General features: G+C 43.6%; 1 protein-coding gene across 1 annotated transcript in view; it reads right to left on the bottom strand.

Moving 5' to 3' along the window:
- The window catches only part of ADAMTS9 (ADAM metallopeptidase with thrombospondin type 1 motif 9), a 163,929-nt gene that overhangs the window by 105,589 nt on the left and 39,146 nt on the right, over nucleotides 1-19,194 (bottom strand). Inside the window, exons 11-16 of the mRNA XM_080809055.1 lie at nucleotides 18,668-18,763; nucleotides 12,493-12,638; nucleotides 4,020-4,201; nucleotides 3,785-3,921; nucleotides 2,063-2,180; nucleotides 1,714-1,809 (exon numbers count right to left, since the gene is read on the bottom strand). Coding sequence (XP_080665181.1) covers nucleotides 1,714-1,809; nucleotides 2,063-2,180; nucleotides 3,785-3,921; nucleotides 4,020-4,201; nucleotides 12,493-12,638; nucleotides 18,668-18,763 — 775 coding nt within the window. The remainder of the gene's footprint in view (nucleotides 1-1,713; nucleotides 1,810-2,062; nucleotides 2,181-3,784; nucleotides 3,922-4,019; nucleotides 4,202-12,492; nucleotides 12,639-18,667; nucleotides 18,764-19,194) is intronic.

Below are 19,194 nucleotides of genomic sequence, written 5' to 3'. Positions count from 1 at the left end.
CCTATTCTTGGAATAATCCAGACATGCTCCTACTTCAAGGATTTTGCACTGGCCTTTCCCTCTGCCTGGAATGCTCTTCCCCCAATCAACCCATTTCCTCTTGCCACAATTCAAACACTTCAGCTCCACTGTTCCCAACTCACCCTCAGTATTCCAGTTTCCCTTATGATGTTCTATTTTCTGATAGCCATTTACTGACTTCTAACAGTATACAGTTGGCTGACCTATTAACTTATCACTTACTATCTCTCTCCTAGCACCAAAAAGTATGTTCTAAGAAGAGAGTGATTTTTAACTTACTTATTTTTGTTCTGCTCATTGTACCCAGAAGAGTGTCTGGCCCATATTCAAGAAGTGAATGAGTGAATAATGGCGTACTGCAGAAAATGCTAAAATGAAGTCATGTGTATGTATTATACTTGATCAGCATGCCAGGCTAAAGGATCATTGTCTAGCTATCAAGGATTTCATGTAGACATTCCAAAATACAGATTCTGATTCTAATCTGATTCAACGAAGACTCACGGACTAGTTCATTGTGTTCAAATGTGCACAGAGAGCCTCTACAGAGGCTGAATTCAGATGCACAAATACCTTTCTTGTCTGGACACTATAAGAGGACAAGTACATTCATTTCTTTTAAAAAGTCACCACCCAGTTAGACTGCTGTGAGATCTTCTAGATCAGAGGGCAAGCCGTGCTGCTCTCTATGGCTAGGAGGAGTCTGGTTGTGCAAGGTGACCAGCTGAATCCCTTCAGTCATGACCCCACTCCCTTTGTCTTTCTTTTAATTAAAAACGCTTGGGAAATTTCATAATCACAGTGGTTTACAGAAGGATAAGTTGATGTGGAACTCGGCTGGGCCAACTACTGAAATGAACACAGGGTTGACGGTGCGTTGTGGTTTAAACAGAAGGACAGATAGGAATTAATCATGTGCCTGGACATGAGACAAGGGTGAAGAATCCACAAAGTAACAAGGTAGGCCATTCTAGCCATGGCATGAGAATAACTTGCCACCCTAGAACATTTTGGAACAAGCAGGCATAATGAAATGTTGAATAAATCCACCGGTGGTCAGTTATTGGTTAGAACTGGAACCACAGAAATTAGGGCAAGTAATATCTTTAATAAAATATTTGCTAGGGGCGCCTGGGTGGCTCAGTGGGTTGAGCCTCTGCCTTTGGCTCGGGTCCTGGTCTCAGGTCCTGGGATCGAGCCCTGTGTTGGGCTCTCTGCTCAGTGGGGAGCCTGCTTCCCCCTCTCTCTGTGCCTGCCTCTCTGCCTGCATGTGATCTCTCTCTGTGTCAAACAAATAAATAAAATCTTAACAAAAAAAAAATTTTGCTAGCCAGTTACCCACAGGACAGATTGCTGTTGTTATTGTTATTTTTGAAGACTCAAAGACAACAATGATTTTTATGCTGAACTTACATGGTAAGTGCTTTCAGAATCTGATGTGGGGCTTCCCATTTATTATGATCCAGAATAACCCCTGACATGGACTTGGATAACTACACGACTCTTCCAATAATACTCTGAGGTTATACACAAGGGGGGGATATAAAAGAATGAATTTCAAGATCAACTACTAGTACGAAAGTACATGACACCCAACGGCTCTCCGTGTGCACAAGAGGGAAGGAAGGAACATCTGCCAACAGCCCCAGAGAAGCAGAATCCCCACCAATGGCAGGAGATGTGTCATCTTACCTAAGTAGTTATCGTCCTCAGATTTCCCTGAGAAGCTATGCTGCCTCACATCAATATTGGTAGCACCTGCTGGGATTCGGACCACAGTATTGTAACCTGAAAAGAATTTAGCCACAATTCAGTATTCCACAACACAGTTCAGTTTCTCTTAAGTATGGAATTAAAGGCGGGCAACCAAGGAATGCATTAACAATTCTTACTATTAAGTGTCTTCTAGCCAGACGGGTAACGTACCTTAACAAGACTGATTTTATGCCTGACGTGAATACTTTGACCTATTACCTGTGGTTAACAATTTTTAAACTTTGACCATTTTCCGTCTCCTGGTTCTTTAGGAACAGATTCTTACCATAATGTACTGTATTAAATGTTCCTGCCACTGTTTTGCATGAAGAATTATCGCCACCACAAACTCCACATTTATCTCTCCGGGCTTTGGAATTTAAAATGTGATCACATCCAGCTTGCTTTTAAAAAGAAACGTTTGAAATAAACGGTAAGTATTGTAAAAATACAAAAATTATAAAACATTATGACATGGTAGTTAGCATGGTTCTTTGAATTAGGCATTCACAAATGACAAGGAAGTCTTTTTAAAGTTGCAAAGGTTGAGAATTCAAATTATGTATAGCCCTGGTACGGAAAACGTGGTCCTTGGACTGGCAGCCTTAAGCATCCCTGAGGCTGTTAGGAATGCACAATCTCGGGCTCTACCCAGATCCACTGGGTGGGGTGGGGGTGGGTTCTGGCATGTTAGCAAGATGCTTATCTGCTTCATCTACAATTAAAGTTTGAGAAGTATGGGGCGCCTGGCTGGCTCAGGTAGAATGTGTGACCCTTGATCTCAAGGCTGTAAGTTCGAGTCCCGTGTTGGATGTTGAGATTACTTGAAAATAAAATGTTGAAGAGAAATCAAGCTTGAGAAGTATAAGTCTACAAATAAGTGGGATAAATGAAAAGAATTGTTCAGGAATGGGGGGCTGTATCCTATTAGAGAGCTGACATCTCCACTCTAGACTCCGGTGGCCGTGAAGAAATAGGAACCCTATGTTGACATATCTTTCAAGAGAATCTGGAAAATGGGATTTCATGTGAAATCCCCTGTGTTTAAATACTGGCTACGAATGGGGGATAAAGCAGGATTCCAGGCTGCCACCATGTAAGGCCCGAGGCTCCAAGCGGCTTCTGGAATTTCTCCACTTCTTAATGTAATGCAGCCATGTTGACAGAGGTCTGCAAAGGACACCAGCAACGACCAGAACACCAGGACAGAGTTCACATTCTTGTCCACGCTGTCCACTTGTAGAAACTAGCCTTTGAGGAGAAGCTCGATGTTTTGCTATGAACAGACTAATGAGGAAATGAGCGCTGTCATTGTGAGTCGGAACGTGGGGGAAGTTCCTGGGGGCTCTTCCCATCAAATCCCACTGACTGGGATTCCCATTTTCCTGGACTCCATGCAAGGATCAAATAAGCTATCTCAAAGCCTGGCTACGTTTAAGAACGTTTTCTGATGGGTGAGAGCAATGAAATGGTATCAAGCCCTCTAGAAATCACAGCATGGATGCTTTACTCTGCCAGAAGTTTCTCGATTTCCCTTCTGAGAGTGATTAACAGGCGTGTCTCAGGTAGAAGCTTTCGTGCTTGAAATCAGAATGAGAAACCCGACTGAGGCCCGACTAGAGTGTGATCCCTCTCGACATCTCTCTGGAGCAGAGCTCTTCTAGAAAACCTGCTGTAGGAAAGCATTTGGGTTTAACCTTAAGCGCCAAGGTTACAGTAAAGGAGGGTGTGTATACACAGATTATTATAATACACTTTCACGGGGAGGTTTGGTGCAGACCTTCATGGAGCTTGAGAATGTCTGAAAAATGCAGAACGCTGGTTCTCACAGTTGGGCGACAGCATCAAGCGATGCCATTGTTGATGCTGCCCCGGGGAACACACTTTGAAAACCACTTCCCTGGAGACAGTGCACAGATATTAGCCGCTGCTGGCTCTATCAAAGAAGCCACAGACCACAGCGTGGCAGCAGGACAGCACAGTCAAGAAAACACCATCCGGGACTTACCCGGCAGAGGCCCTGGACACAGATATCACTGGTGTCCTGGCCACACGGGGTCCCGTCCACCACCCTGTCCCGCAGCTGATAGTAGGCTGTGTTCCCGGCCACCCGGCAGAACAGCTTGCAACGGTCCTTCATCAGAACTGGAGAGGAAACACACGGCGCAGCGTGACTTCTGGGCCCAGACCCCGCGCCAGCTTGCCCACCGTCCGCGGACACCCCCCACCCCGGACACGCTTACTTCCACTGTATTTGGGGACCCAGCGCACGCTGGGAAGCAGACCGTTGATGTTAAAATGTTTGCCGTCAAAGTGAGCGCACTGCTCCTCTCGGAAGTCTCGCTTCTGCTTGAGACATGGCTCTGTGTTACACGACTTGAACTTCATTCTACGCCCTACACAGTACTTGCCACCGTTTTTCGGCCTGGGGAAAGAAAGGGAAAGCACACACGTGCTGGATCACAAGGCATTTCTCCCCACATCACTCTCTCCTCCGTGGCTTCCTGTCTTCTAGGGAAGTGGCTGACGACAGAGGCCAGGACAGTCAGGACAAAGACTCTGCAATCCGGGTTTGCTTTCTGCCTTCACGCCATTAAGTATATGACCTTGGGCAAGTCACCCCACCTCTGTAAACCTCCGCCCCTCCATCTGTCAAACTGGGAAGGCGCCATCGGGTGAGGCTGTCTTGGGGATGGAATATTAGAGCTGGAAATACAAAGCCTGGGATCTATCAGGCAAGGATCTGCCCTCTTTCTCCCAAAAATCCAGTCCTCTGGTTTTCAAAATGTGGAAAGTAAAAGGTACACAGGAATAGCTGGCATGCTCCCCGTCTGCTTCATGTAACATGATATTCTCGCTGGAGACCAGACTCACATTTGTGCTATTCTATTTCCATTCATTCTGTCCCTCCTCTCTCTCTCTTTCTCCCCACCAACAACCATTACTTTTCTTTGTTTTACAAATGAGACGGAATATAGAGAACATCCCCATATTCGGACTAACCTAACAGGAGAAGCAGGAAAAGCCTACTGGGTCTCATTAACTTTGGTGTGATGGGAGTACGTGGTCTGCCTGCCCAGCCTCACACTGCAAATTCCATCTCGGCATGCAACCCCCAAGTATAAGAAATTCAAATGTACGTGTATTTTCCAGATGGGACCCAGTGAGTCAATTATACGACACCTCTCCTAGTGGTCCACAGCTTGCCAAATTCATCATGGAAACGGGACGATCACAGAATCAGAGGAAGCTGGGCTCATCCACCCAAGGCTGGGGCAGCTTGGATTTCACAGTTACCCTAGGACATCTCTGAAAGAAAGTTTTCCACTCTCCTTCTTTAAAATGAAGCTTTCAGAGTCCCTGGGACCCTACACTTTGTTTTGTTAAACCAGGGCTTGGGGAATGGGACATATCTCCATGCTCATGAAAGTATGGAATGAGAGCCAGTCCAGCAGGACAGATAAGGCTTTGGAGCTGGAGCTGGGCTCCAGTCTCGACTCTCTCCTCCTTGTGTGACCTTAGATGAAGTTCTCAGCCTCTCTGAACATCAGTTGCCCCTTCCCTACCATGAGCACACACGGTAGATGCTGAAGAGGTTAGCTACGAGGTTAATACGTCAGCACTCTCAGTCTAATCTGGTCCGACGGAGCAGCTTGCTTTGAGCACTGAACTTGTACTAAGATACGGGGCAGGTCTCAATGCTTCTGCAGAGTGCCCAGGGGGCACTGGTTGTGACACTGCTGCAGTGTGCTCCCTAGATCAATGATGTGCAAACTAAGGCAAGAACATGGGCCTTGTAGCTACACACTGGACGCCTCTGCGTCTGCCATCGGGCCTCTCTGAGCGCCATCCTGCACATGCGAAACAGAGGACACTGTGCACCTGAAAAGTGCATTAGGAATCCGAGAAGCTTAGTAAGCAGTCTGATAAGTACTGTTATTTATCATGAAGAAAACTGTAACTAGGGATACAAAATGACATGTAACCTCCCACTATCTATGTCTGATTGTTTCTCCATGAAACACAACTAAGTCGGTGTGTCTTATAGCTGCCTGGTGCACTCAACTCACTAACTCACACTCATGTCTTGCCCTGGGGTAAGGCAGACATAGACAGGAGGTTCAGAGAAGTCAAGGCCTTTGCCATGGTCCACACAGCTAATAAGCGAGCTGGGATAGGACTAGAATTCCAAGCTTCCCAGGTTCTTTCTTTGTCTGTACTCTCTTGTTCCATTATCCGGGAACAATGGTCCAGAGTTGTGGGTTTTTTTTTTTTTTTCTTTTTTCTTTTTTGGTGCCATTTAGAGATACAGCCTTGGTTTCCTGGATTCCAAGCTCTTCTCTAAGTACCAAGACACTCTAGTCTCATGTATAAAATATCACAGATTACACGTGAATAAAAGATCAGGCCCATATACCCGTTCAGGTGAAACTTGCCTTAAATGTGCTACAAGGAAGACCTCTTCCGTTTTTCCACAGATTGAAATGCTCTTTGCGGAACCTTTCTAAAGGGCCCAACTAATGATGGAGAATTGATTACTTATTTATTTGCCTTTTTGAAATGAAATTCTCCACAGTTGATTTTTTTCTTTTGGCTCTCTTACACAAGAAGTCTTAACTCACTCTTGAAATCGCCCCAATGCAGCAGTTCCTTGGACTTCAAATCAGAAACCCTTAGAGACGGCTTCCCTTAGGAAGGCAACATTCCCCACCTTGGCTCACTTTTGCACACTATCAAGTGGAAAATGGCATTCAGTGATTTCCTTTTACAAGTGACATTTTTCACAGACAACACAGAGAAAACTTTCCATGGGAGAGGCTGTATCGTGGACGGTCATCAATAAGGACTCTGGAAACGGAGGGTTTGAATCCCAGGCCTGCCTCTTAATAATGGTGTCATCATTAGGTAAGTAGCTGAATCTCTCTGAGACTCAGTTTCCCCAGTTGCAAAAGGGAGACAGCGCTAAGATCTACTTCATCAGGGTGGGTGAGGGTCAGCTGGGTTAATCCATTCCAAGTACAGGAATAAGGCCTGCCACACAGGAAACGTGTAGGTATTACAAGGGACTGCCACTACAGCCTGAGGACCAAACCCTGCCCCCTGTCTGTTCTTACACAGCTGTGAGGTAGCAATGGTTTTTACATTTTCAAAAATTAAGAAAAAATAAAACATGTATTTTGAGACACATAGGATTATATGAAATTCAAAGTTCCATGTCCATAAACGAGGTTTAATTGGCATACAGCCACACCGGCTCACTCCACATGGCCCGTGTACATTTCCCACTATACCCGCAAGGTTGCAGAGTTGGGTTGGAGGTCCTGTGATCTGCAAGTCTGAAATATTTACTGAGTTATTTTATGGAAAAATATTCCTTTACAGTAAAGGTGTGCCCACCCCTGAGCCACTCTTATGTGCAAGGCCCCATGCCACTTTGTGTGACTGTGCCCAGCCATGCTGAGGTAGGTAGTGGCATCCTTGTTCCTGAAGTTTGTTAATGGGGTTCAGAAATATTAAGTAACCTGGTCAGGTGACAGGCCCATTAAGTGAGAATTGATGGCTGGGAGACCAGCATAGGTCTCCCTGACCCAAAGCTTGTGATCTGGGATCTTTCCTATGCTGCCTCTCTTAAGATAGACTTCTTTCCATATCAGGACTCCTTCTGTGACTTTATTCGCTTCTTATATAAAGACAGATTATACTTTATTAATGAACACAAATTTGCCCTTTCAAAATACATGGTTTTTCTTTTATCCCAAAACATCTCTGCCTGATTTGCAAGGGCTGTGTTATGGAGAAGGCTGTAGCCAACTGAATTTACCTTTTAGTGTGGAAAAAATTCACGTTATAGTTGTTGTTTGTTTTTTTTTTTTAATTCAGATCATGTTGCAATTTAACAATTTGGCTGGGTAGGAATATTTTCCCCATGTAGACAAATAATAAAAATTATAGGAAATGCAGCTTTAAAAATATTAATCATATTTTCCAACTATTAAAAAACTGCATTTCAAATAGGGGTGGAAAGGACAGGTGGAAATTGCTAGATTAATTACTATGAAAGTAACTATATTCAGCACAGCCAAGCTGAATTTTTCCTTCAAGTGCACATTACACAACCATGTCTATTACTATACAAAGAAAACTCATGACACTACATGGCCAAAGCTACAAAGGCATTTTTGCAAAGATCATCACAGGTGCATTCCACCCTCAGGGAAAGCTAAACTTTGGTCTGCAAATGGGTTTGAACAGAAATCTCAATGTCTATCTGTACTTAAAATGAATTGGAGCAGGCAGATTAGGGTTAGCACAAAGAAGGCATTTCTAGTGATAGGACAGGCAACTTCAGAAGGTAGTGTGTTTCCTGTGCATGGAGGGTTTGAGAAGAGGTCTAATGGCCAGCTGCAGAGGTTGTTGAAAAGCTCTTCAAGGATTAGATGGGATGAGCCAGAGGGCTGTCCTTGTGATCATTAATGATCCTTTCAAATGGAGTGATGTATGGGCCTGGATATCTTTACTCATTCCTTAGTTAATGGCTCTCCCAAAGCAACCAATTCTTGAATTTTGAAATAAGCTCACCCAACTCAGTGCCTCAAAAAGAAAACTTTGCTGGGGTGCCTGGGTGGCTCAGTGGGTTAAGCCTCTGCCTTCGGCTCAGGTCATGATCTTGGGGTCCTGGGATCTAGCCCTGCATCGGGCTCTCTGCTGGGTGGGGAGCCTGCTTCCTCCTCTCTCTCTGCCTGCCTCTCTGCCTACTTGTGATCTCTCTGTCTGTCAAATAAATAAACAAAATCTTTCAAAAAAAGAAAAAGAAAACTTTGCTGCAATTCTTTACAGCCAAATTAGAGATTCGTTTTCTTAGATGAAATACACACAAGTCTATTACCTTGCAGTCAGATTTAATTAGCAGTTACTGTGGTAAAAGCTTAAGTGTGAAAATCTCTAGTTCACAATTTTCTTCTCAAATATAAGGGTTTATTAGTTTTTAATTTAACTTACCTCCTAATTTAAAAGAAAAATAGAAGCACCAGAAGAGGGAAAGCTTTGCCTCTCCCAAAGAATTGGCATGGTTTTTAAAATTTTTGACGGACCTGTAAAAATTCTATAAACTTTTGTTCTAGCCACCAACAAGCTCAGAGTCAATTTAGAGCACAAAATAAAAAGGATAGGGCCCAATGGCCTGATAATGCATCTTCTCATTGCAATGCCGGCCTTGTTTTGGTACTCCTATGTTTTTGGTGGCTCTGATTTTAGATCTTACTGTATTATGTGTTTCTCACAGATCGGATGATCATGTAATTAACTGCCCAATCCAGGACACTAGCGAAAGTAAAGGGTAGCTATTAGTAACTTCTCCTGACAACAGATGTGAACTGGGACCGTTTTTACAGATCGGAACACATGCTCATCTTATCTGTAAGGCATGGGTCATAAACGGGATTAAAAAACAAATAAAACATTTAAAGACAAAATGGTCGGGCCCCCATTCTCATGATGGCAAATCAGCAGCGCTGCATACTGGTTGAGACCAAAAACCATTTGACCTAAATCAGAAAGCATCTGGTTTCTACAGCTGGCTCATTAGGACACCGTAATCCAAGGCCCCTTCTCCTTTGTAGCTTGTATGCTTTTGGGGGGGGGGGGGAACTAAAAATACAGCATAAAGTATTTGGATACTAAATACATCCTTGAATTGCAAGAATACTGTAAAAAAAAAAAATCCAGCGTTCTTAATAAACATACCTTGGATGCTAAAAATGGGGCTCTACAGTATATCCAGAAAGGTTCCTCAAACTGGGAAGAGGCAGGTTGCCAGTGATGGGAACACCATTCCCCTCCAGTTCCTTGAGAATCAGAAGCTATCCCTTCTGCCTTCTGCATAACGAACCATCTGCTCTGTGAATTTCTCTGCACAGGCTTTTAATCTGAGATTTGGATCTGATTTTCCCTTTCCTGTGTCCCTTTCTCTTGTCCAAAGGACTTCCCCGCCACTGCCATTGTGAACTCAAGGTTTTGTGAGGCAGACTCCTTCCTCAATTCACAGGGACATCCCAAAAAGCAAATAACTTGGAAGAGCTTTAATGAAATGATGTCAGTGCTGACACTCAACTAGGTGGATTGTATTCTTTTAAAACCTTCCAGAGCAAACAGCAAGGACAAGGACCTCTAATTGAAGTCTTTAATGATCAGTTCCTAACTTCTGAATGTGAGGATCTTTGCTTCACTTTGAAGCTCACGATCCTTTCCTGCTGAGATCTTTACACTGGGTGATTTTCTTTGTCTGGCTCCTTCCAATTATGGAGTGATTTATCTCTCTCCACTTTTCACATTACCTCCAGAACTACTCTGAGACTTAAAAAAACAAAAACAAAAACAAAAACAAACAGTTCTTCTGAATGAAGTATTCTTGGGTCACAATTTCAAAAATGTCCACTTGTTGGCAATATTCATATCCTCATGACAATAACAGCCCACTGGAATAATAATAATTTGGCTCGCTGTACCACCAAACAGTTTTTAATTTTTGAAAAGTGTGTCATATTTGCTATTAGCTTAAAATGCTTTATTTTATTTTATTTTTTTTAAAAGACTTTATTTATTTATTTGACAGACAGAGATCACAAGTAGGCAGAGAGGCAGGCAGAGACAGAGGAAGGGAAGCAGGCTCCCTGCTGAGCAGAGAGTCCAATGCAGAGCTCAATCCCAGGACCCTGGGATCACGACCTGAGCCGAAGGCAGAGGCTTTAACCCACTGAGCCACCCAGGTGCCCCTGAAATGCTTTATTTTAATGCTTCAATAATACAGTTAGGATTTATAATGGACTTTAAAAAGCAAGTTGTGGAAAACTATATATAGTATGATCCTCATTTCATATTACAGAATACTTATTTCATATACTACATATTACACGACAAATCTTTTTTCAAAGTCCAAAGTGATACTATCCAATCATTTTTCCCTGGTTATTTCCTTGCAGGGTGTAGGTGGGAAATAGGAACAATGATGACAGAAATTTTTTTATCGTGTAGTTTTGTGTCTGGATTTTTTGAAAGCACGCACTATATTTATACTACCGTTTAAACCAATACAAAATTGGTTAACTACCGTTAAACCGATACAAAATACAGACTCTACTAATAATCTAATGTTTTGTGTTTATACTCATAGTGAGAGACTAGAGTCTATGTTTTCTAGCTCTTGAACTGTCTTTGTAGAGGCTAATACCATGTAAACATGAGACAAATGTTGGACTGTGAGCAAAAGTACATGAAAATAAATAGATCATCATCTGTGATTTGTACTAATGAGTATTTATCAGGTTGGGGCTTGCAACAACGGCCTAAAGCTATGTTCTTTTTTGTTTAACATGATTCATATTTTTTCTCATAAAAAATCTTGAAGCTCTGGCAACACTAGGCCCTCTTCCTGCCTGTGAACAAGCAGCTGGATCTGAGTTGTGCCCTGTACTTAGTCTCTACTACCCTGTAGGACAACCCTATTACACTGTACCAACCCACTCCCTGGTCTTACCTGCTTGTGTCTGTCCCCAATTCAGTCTGCTACCCCTCATGTGGACTCATAAATGAGTCCTGCGCATGAAATCACTTTACATAACACCCAAACAACTGGGTCTTCGATATGGTTATTGGCTATCCCGATTCTAGGAGGACTCCTTGGTTCTCTGGCCTATAGAGGTTCAATGACAATAATACCACCTATGACCTTCTGTTCCTTTAGATTTTGATGCACCTTAGATCCAAATAAAATTTGATGTCATTCCTTATGATAAAAATATGGTTTCTTAAATCTCCTTATAAACACACACTCTTTCTGTGATAGAGGCTGGGAAAAAAACCCCATCAACTTCATTTGAACACGTACTAAAGGCTAGGCTGGTAAAGACAGCCACGGTCTTTAATTTAATAAGAATTACCCCCTAAAAGCCAGGCACTCCCAGTCTGTACACTGTCAGGGTCGCACCTGTAAGACACCTACCTTGATCCAAAACGAACTCCTGCCTTGGGGGATCCAGTCACTCAGCCTCTGCTACCACCACCCAAGGGGTCTGCGTGCCCTTTGAGGCATTCTGGTAGCGAAACTGCAAAGGCAACAAGCTACCTACAATCTGGACAGGAATGTCCAATTTCTTCCTTTCCTTGGGACAACCCATCTGTTCCCTTTGTTAGCCAGCTATACCGAGCTCAGCAGGCAGTGAGATATGCCTGATGTCAAACCATTAAACAGGCCAACGGATACAACAGCACCTACTGCTTGGTAGACAGAACTTTTGTTTTTGTTTTTGTTTTTAAGATTTTATTTATTTATTTGTCAGAGAGAGAGAGAGAGAGAGAGAGAGAACGAGCGCCCACGCAGGGGGAGCGGTAGGCAGAGGCAGACGGAGAAACAGGGAGCCTGACACGGAACTCCATCCCAGGACCCTGAGATCACGACCTGAGCCGAAGGCAGATGCTTAACCCACTGAGCCACCCAGGCGTCCCAAGGTAGATAGACAGGATCATGGGAGAAAGTGTACTACAGAGGACAGTGCCTGGGAAGAAAGAGATCGGCGATTACTGGTCTAAGCAACCCTAGAAATCCACTCCCTCTTGAAGGGGGAAGGAGCTCTCCATCTGCCCCCAGCTACATCATTCCCTTCTGGAATGCGTCACTCATGCTATGCCAATAAAACAACAGCAAGAATTTCTAGGACTTACTCTGGTCTGTTGCACTCCCGAACAGCAGTTTTGATGCCCCCTCCACACGTTCTTGAGCAGGTTCCAAAGGGACTCCAACTTCCCCAGGATCCATCAGTCACGGGGGCCTCCATTTCTTTGGGGACACAAAATCCAAACTTGCAGTGCTGTATTTAATAAGGGGAACAGTGAGGGAGAGCTTGGTGCTGGAGACATCGTAGAACCCACTACCCTTTTGAGTACATACCATACTTCATTCCACCTCCCAACCCCACCCTGTGCTGGTTTGAAATGCTGCCATTTTCTATATGAATAATGGAAGCAGTAGGGATTTTCATCATTATATGGCCACATTCTACATGAATAATGGAAACAGTAGGGGTTTTCGTCTCGTACTTAAGGATTTTAGGTCCTGTCTTCATTTACCGCTTGCTTGACTGAAATGAGCCCATGAGTGGCTGGCTCCAGGCAGTCAGGCTAACCCCGGTAGCCGGCTTCGAAGTGCCCAATTAGTCTACTTGGAAAAAATGAGGAGAGGAAGTGGGCAGACTGGTTGTAGATGGGGCCAACACGAGTTCCTGGATTTGTAGAGCGTATCTCCATTAAGAAGGCTCAGAGACGCTGGGAGCCCGGTAAAATATATTTTATTGCTCCCCGCGGATTTGAAAAGCCAATTTTAATTAGGTGGGAGAGGAAAAAAAAAAAAAAAAGCAAGTTACATGATTCCCATAAACTCACTTCACCAAAGCACACAGGATGAGAGGAGAGCAAAATGGACATATTACAGACAGCCCTAAACTTTATGGCTTTTTTGTGACTCATGGCTTCAGAGTCTCCAGCCTACAGCAGGAAGAAGGCCATGATGCTTAAGACAAAACAAAACAGAATAAAACTCCTCAGCAGGACAAGGGATTCGAGAAGCCCATTTCAACCCTCTGCCATTGTTGGGGTGTGAGGCCCTGACACAAAGCCGAGGTCACTGAGCAGCGGACAAAGGCGGAGTGGAGGCAGGGGCGGCAGGAGGTGACGCCCCGCGGCTCGCTCAGATCTCTCAAGTGGAGCTGGTGATGGCCGGCTGCCGTGATTTATCTGCAGGGAGGCCACAGGCAGAGGCAGACCCACAGCGGCCGGGGGCGGGGGAGCGTGCTGGGAAAGCGGACGACAAGTAAGGCACAGGCGAAGGTCCCCGACTCAAGGGGCAGCCACACAGAAGGCTCGGTGAACAATTAAGCTTTCTCTGTTTTGTAGTGTCCTCTCTTGCAACGATTCTACTGGGGTGTCTGAGGATGTCCCCTGTCTGTCCCTGGGCTGTGTGGCTGAGGCTTAAAAGGTTCTGCATTCAAAGATCCTGGGCACCTCCATGCCCAAGAAATGTGGGCAGAGGGAGAGGGGATGACATCACTCTCGGACATCCTCTTCACAATGGTCTTTACGGGGGTCGTGAACATTTATTGGAACATATGCACATAAAAACAAACGAGAGAGATAGCCTGGTCTGCAGCTCCGCCATCCAACGAGAACGTGCCAGAAGCCACATGTTTTAAAATTTACTTTAAATGTTTAGAAGCCACATTAAAACAAGTAAAAGGAAAGCTGAAATGAATTTTAATACCTTTTATTTAGCTCAAAATAGCTGAACATTATTATTTCTGTATGGAATCAATATAAAATTATGGGTTTTTTGGTTTTTTTTTACATTTTTTTTTCATACTAGGTCTTTAACACCTGGTGTGTATTTTCACTTAAGATCTTGGTTCAGACTGACATGTGAAGGGCTCACTAGGCACTTGTAGCTGCTGGCTGCCATACTGGACAGCAGAGGTCTTGGAAGGCCAAAGCTTGGCAGGCCAGTGGTCTAGTGGGGAGCCAGACCTCTCCCACAGACTAACTCTGTGACCTTAGGTAAGTCCCTGACTGTTCCTACAGTGTTCCTAAAATATGGAGACCAACCTGCCAAAGTTGTCTTGAGTAGAACACGAGACACAGCACATCTGAAGTACCTAGTATACAGCGAAACACATAGGGGACCTGACTTAAATAAAGTCAGTAGGACACTGGCAAACATTCTCACGGCTCTTAGTATTGGTCAGGCACTGTTCTAAGCATAGATATATATTAACTTAGTCCTCCTAGCATGCTATAAAATAGGTACTCTTTTAACCCCCATTTCTACTGAAAAGAAAATGGAGGCACAGACAGGTTGATACCAAATATCAGTAAGGGGCAGAGCTGAGATCGAAACACAGTCTGACTCAAGTGTGCACTCTTCACTGTGACACATGCTGCCTCTCAATTGTGAGCACGTGGGGACACTGATTTTGGCACATAAACAAAGAAAAAATTAAAATAAAAGCAAGATTAATGACATGGTTAGGTGAGGCTGAGACTCCCGAGTTGTCCACCCAATATCCAGTCTCTCCGTTCTCCTTGGAAATAGACTATATTATTTTCCCAGAGCCTTGTACAGATAAGAGTAGTCAAAGAGATGTCAGCAGACTTCATTGGCTGATATTCCTAGGAAGGTCTTTTTGCCCCTTTGTCCCCTGTCCCTTGGCTTCATTCTGCCTGGAACTCCCAGTTGATGGCTGGAGTTGCTACAGCCATTCTGTGACCTTGAGGACAAAGTCCATTTGCATATGATAATGGAACAGGAAGAAATTAGATTTGTGGAGCTGCCACAACAGTCCCATAACCTGCCTAGCTTGGGACTAGTTTTTTTTGTGTGTGTGTGTCAGAAGAAAAGAGCCAATTTGTTTACATTACTATAATTGGGTCTCACCTAAACAAAATTCCTAACTAATAGTCAATTGGAGTCACAGAACATGACCCTCAGATTCAGCCCTCAAATCTTCCCGCTAGAAACACATTTTATAAATCCGACAAAGTAATGAGAAATTCCTATACTTCTAATTAAAAACTGGTCTGCAAATCAAATGTTCCTTACTGATATGGCCACTGATAGGTAGAAAGGGAATGACAAGAGCTGAGAAGAACAGGAGAAGTGCCTGAAGTGACAGAGGCTGGAACTCAGGGCTCTTTGGGAGATATTTACCAAGATGACCTTATTTTAGCAGGCAAATTCGATAAACAATACTTGCGTGCTGGAATAGCCACTACATCGTAACAAAGCACTAAGCAGCTGGTACAGTCCAAGCCAAACCATAGTCAACCTTTTCCAAAAGCGTCTAGAACCATTTAAATGGTATTTTACCTAAACACATCTTTTTTAGGAGTTTGGAAGAGGGACTTGGAGGTCCATTTTGTCCCAAGGAGGCTTAAAACAAGAGTTTCAAACCTCAGACTCACGAACGGGGTTAAAACGAAATGTTAATGGGCTTAACAAGAGAATGGAGAAAATAAAGAGAATTAGAGTCATTCATCAAAATAACATTGTGTCAGCGGCCCAAGACAGATCACTGCCGAGGGAGCAGGGCAGAAAGAAGAGAAAGAAACAAACAAACAAAAAAAATTAAGCCCACTGCAAAGGGAGTCCGAATTGGTTGGAGAAAAGGCATATGGTTTTACTGTCAATTCCAAAAAACAAAAACAAAACCAAAACCAAAAAAACAAACCCAGAACAAAATGAAAACAAAAACAAAAACAAAAAACCACACAAAGAATTTCTATGCCAACAAATCCACCATCTTCGGCGTTTGCAACATGCATAAATGCTCTTCAGGGAAACAAACACACATATGGCCGCATTTTTAATAAAAGCTGCTAGGCTTGGCCACTTTTTCTAAAACAGAACTACCCGCGTACCTATCATGTTCTCCGCATAGTTGCTTCTCTGAGGGTCCTGAGCCTGCCCTTTGGAATGCCTTGAAGTCTCTTACTCTTGCCAAACACAGGCGTACATGGAAAACGACTTCTGAAAGACCTCCAAATTTCCCCATCCCTCAGGTATAAGATTACCCTGCAATCCCTTATCTCCTGCTTCTGTTACAAAAACAGAAGATTAGAAAGATACAACAGACTTCCTCCCGAATTCTTTTGTGTTGCAGGATGACTGGGATACGGCACTGCTACTGCGAGGTGGGTAGCTTGTCCGCCGCAATGTCACGGAACATAATTCACTTCATCCTGGTACCGAAAACTCTTTGTTACGGTTTTTCCAGCAATAACATATATCAGAAACAGAGTTAGTAGGTGGGCGAAGACTGGCGAAGAACCTTAACACAAGCCCAGTGATTTTTCTGAGCTCAAAGAGAATTAATTTAAGTAATAGAGTAGGCAGGCTCGGGCTCAAGCCAACTAATCCAGTTATCAATGAGGTATACAGTCTGTTGTCATCTTACATCAGCTGCTAGCACCTGTCTGGGTCACTGTGCTTTAAGCAGGACTCAGAGGCCACATTGTCATTTTGTAAGAATAAATGAATGCTTAATGGTTGCCAAGGAACCTGAGAACCACAATCCCACTCAAATCTATGATCTTCTGGCCATCAAAGCGCTTAAGTTAAATGTCCCACAAAAAGTGAAAAATTCTTCCTGGCTAAGGACATCTATCTCTTCTTATGCTTATGAAAGGTGTAAAAGCTGTAGTGCCCGTGGTCATACATAGCTTCGGTTGGTCTGTTATTGGACAAAGCTATATTCTCCACTGCTGAGGTCTTAGCCATCAAGAAGTGAGAACATAAGCTGATTTAGTCACCAAGTAAGTCAAGTATAAAATCAGCTTTATTGTCATTTTTAATTTTTTGTGGACGGAACTTTATAATTTTTCAAATAACATTCATACCCTCCAGCTCACGTCACTTTACAATCACCAAGGCAGATGGGTAAGGAAGTCACTGGTCCTCCTGCTTGAGCACTGGAGATGAAGGAGCTCAGTGGGCCTGAGGTACCGCCATTATAGGAGACTCTGTGGCCCCTTCAGACAAAGCGAAGGAGGAAAATGGGGTGGGGAGGGGCTGGAGTGTGGGGACACTGCCCTAAGGAGCGGAGTGACCTTGGACCAGTCACTTCTATTTCTGTTCCCGCTCTATAAAATTGGGGAAGGGAGAGTTAAAGTCGGTCACTTCTGAGGACCCTTTCCACAGAAACATGCTGAGTGCTCCTCATTCTTCCAAAGTGGAGGCAAACAAGAAAAGAACAGGATATTAGAAGTGAGTGAAGTGGACAATGGGAGGAGGAGAGAAGAAAGTAAAAATACATGTAAGGATGTCAACACACTCAGAATATAACCCAGGGATAGCATAACTGGTGAGAGAAAGAATGCCCTTTGCCATAGGGATTAAAAAAAATCAGGTTTAGATCTCAAACTTTAAGTAGCCAATGTTTTGGATGATGATGATGATGATATAGCAACTTTTTAGTTTCTAGATGGATACCAGGTACAGAAGTTTGTACGCATCATACTCCTAGGTGTGTGGGGCATTGTTATTTCCAGGCTGTATAAGGAACAGATTTTTATTTATTTATTTATTTATTTTTGGTTATTAACAAGTAAGTGGGAACCATTATAACCAACTCACAACATACATTTGCATATATCCCAGGTGATATCACAGCTCCTTAAAGGGCCAACACAGGCTGGAAAAAGCCTGGTATCCCAGATGTGAACAAAGGAAGTACACTGTATTTCTGTGTTTCTTTGATTTTTGAAATTTTATTTATTTTATTTGAGAGAGAGAGAGAGCAAGTGAGCATGAGCTGGGGGAGGGACAGAAGGAGAGGGAGAGAATCTCAAACAGAGCCTGTGCTGTGCGTGGAGCCCAACGTGGGGCTCCATCCCACAACCCTGAGATCGTGACCTTAGCCAAAATCAAGAGTCAGAGGCTCAGATGACTGAGCCACCCAGGTGCCCCTGTGTTTCCTTGATTTTAAGATGCTCCATCAACTTAAAAGCCAGCCTTCCACTGCCGCCCCAAAAACAGACAAAGAGAAGAAAAAGAAACACTGTCTCGTGTTAAACCAAAAAGCGTGTTGGGATTGCAGGAATGTTAAAATGAGAGAAAGGATGTTTCCCAAATCGAGGCAATAATGCTTGCTCTGTGTCTTGTATCAGTATTATGCTATAATATAAGTTCTCATAATTTTCGAAAGCAAAATTGAACCTCCTACCCCCAGAAAGTATTACACATGCTGAAACATACTATGTTGTATACTCTAAACAACGGTGACTAAAATGACAGCTAAAATCTTGCCCATTTCTGCTACCCCAAGACCAAAGAACGGACAGGGGTGCTACTTGCCTTTCCGGGCTCACACTCGGTCCCGTCTGCCCAGGGTGTGTGCTGAGTCCGGCATACTCCATCCACATTATTGCACCAGAGTCGTCTACACTGCATCTGTTCAATTTGGTTAAACAACAAGCCAGTGACAATGTGATTAGATGATATGGAAGCAGGCAAGGGTTGCTTTCAACTAATGTTTTGCCAACAAGATAGCATAGGTTAGAAACACATTTTTTTCTGCGTATGATGATAAAATATTCCAAGGGCTACAGAGAGCAGCCCATGGGACACATTTCTACGTCTTGCAGGACTTCAGGTGGGGTAAAAGGGTGATGTTTGCTATCATGGGAAACACAGAAAGGAATACAATCTGGGGTGAGTTTCACTTAAAAATTTTTATTATTTCCATGGAATCAGTGTACTTCGCAATTCCCCGGGTATTTCCAAAGTCTCTCCCCACCAAAACCACCAACCAGACACCCAAAGGAAGAGAATGGGGTACCTCAGAAAAGCACATTTTTGTCCATTTGCCTCCTGATAACCAC

The sequence above is a fragment of the Martes martes genome (assembly GCF_963455335.1).
Source record: "Martes martes genome assembly, chromosome: 1".
In the NCBI taxonomy this organism is placed as follows: domain Eukaryota; kingdom Metazoa; phylum Chordata; class Mammalia; order Carnivora; family Mustelidae; genus Martes; species Martes martes.
This window is presented reverse-complemented; position numbering and strand designations above follow the sequence as displayed.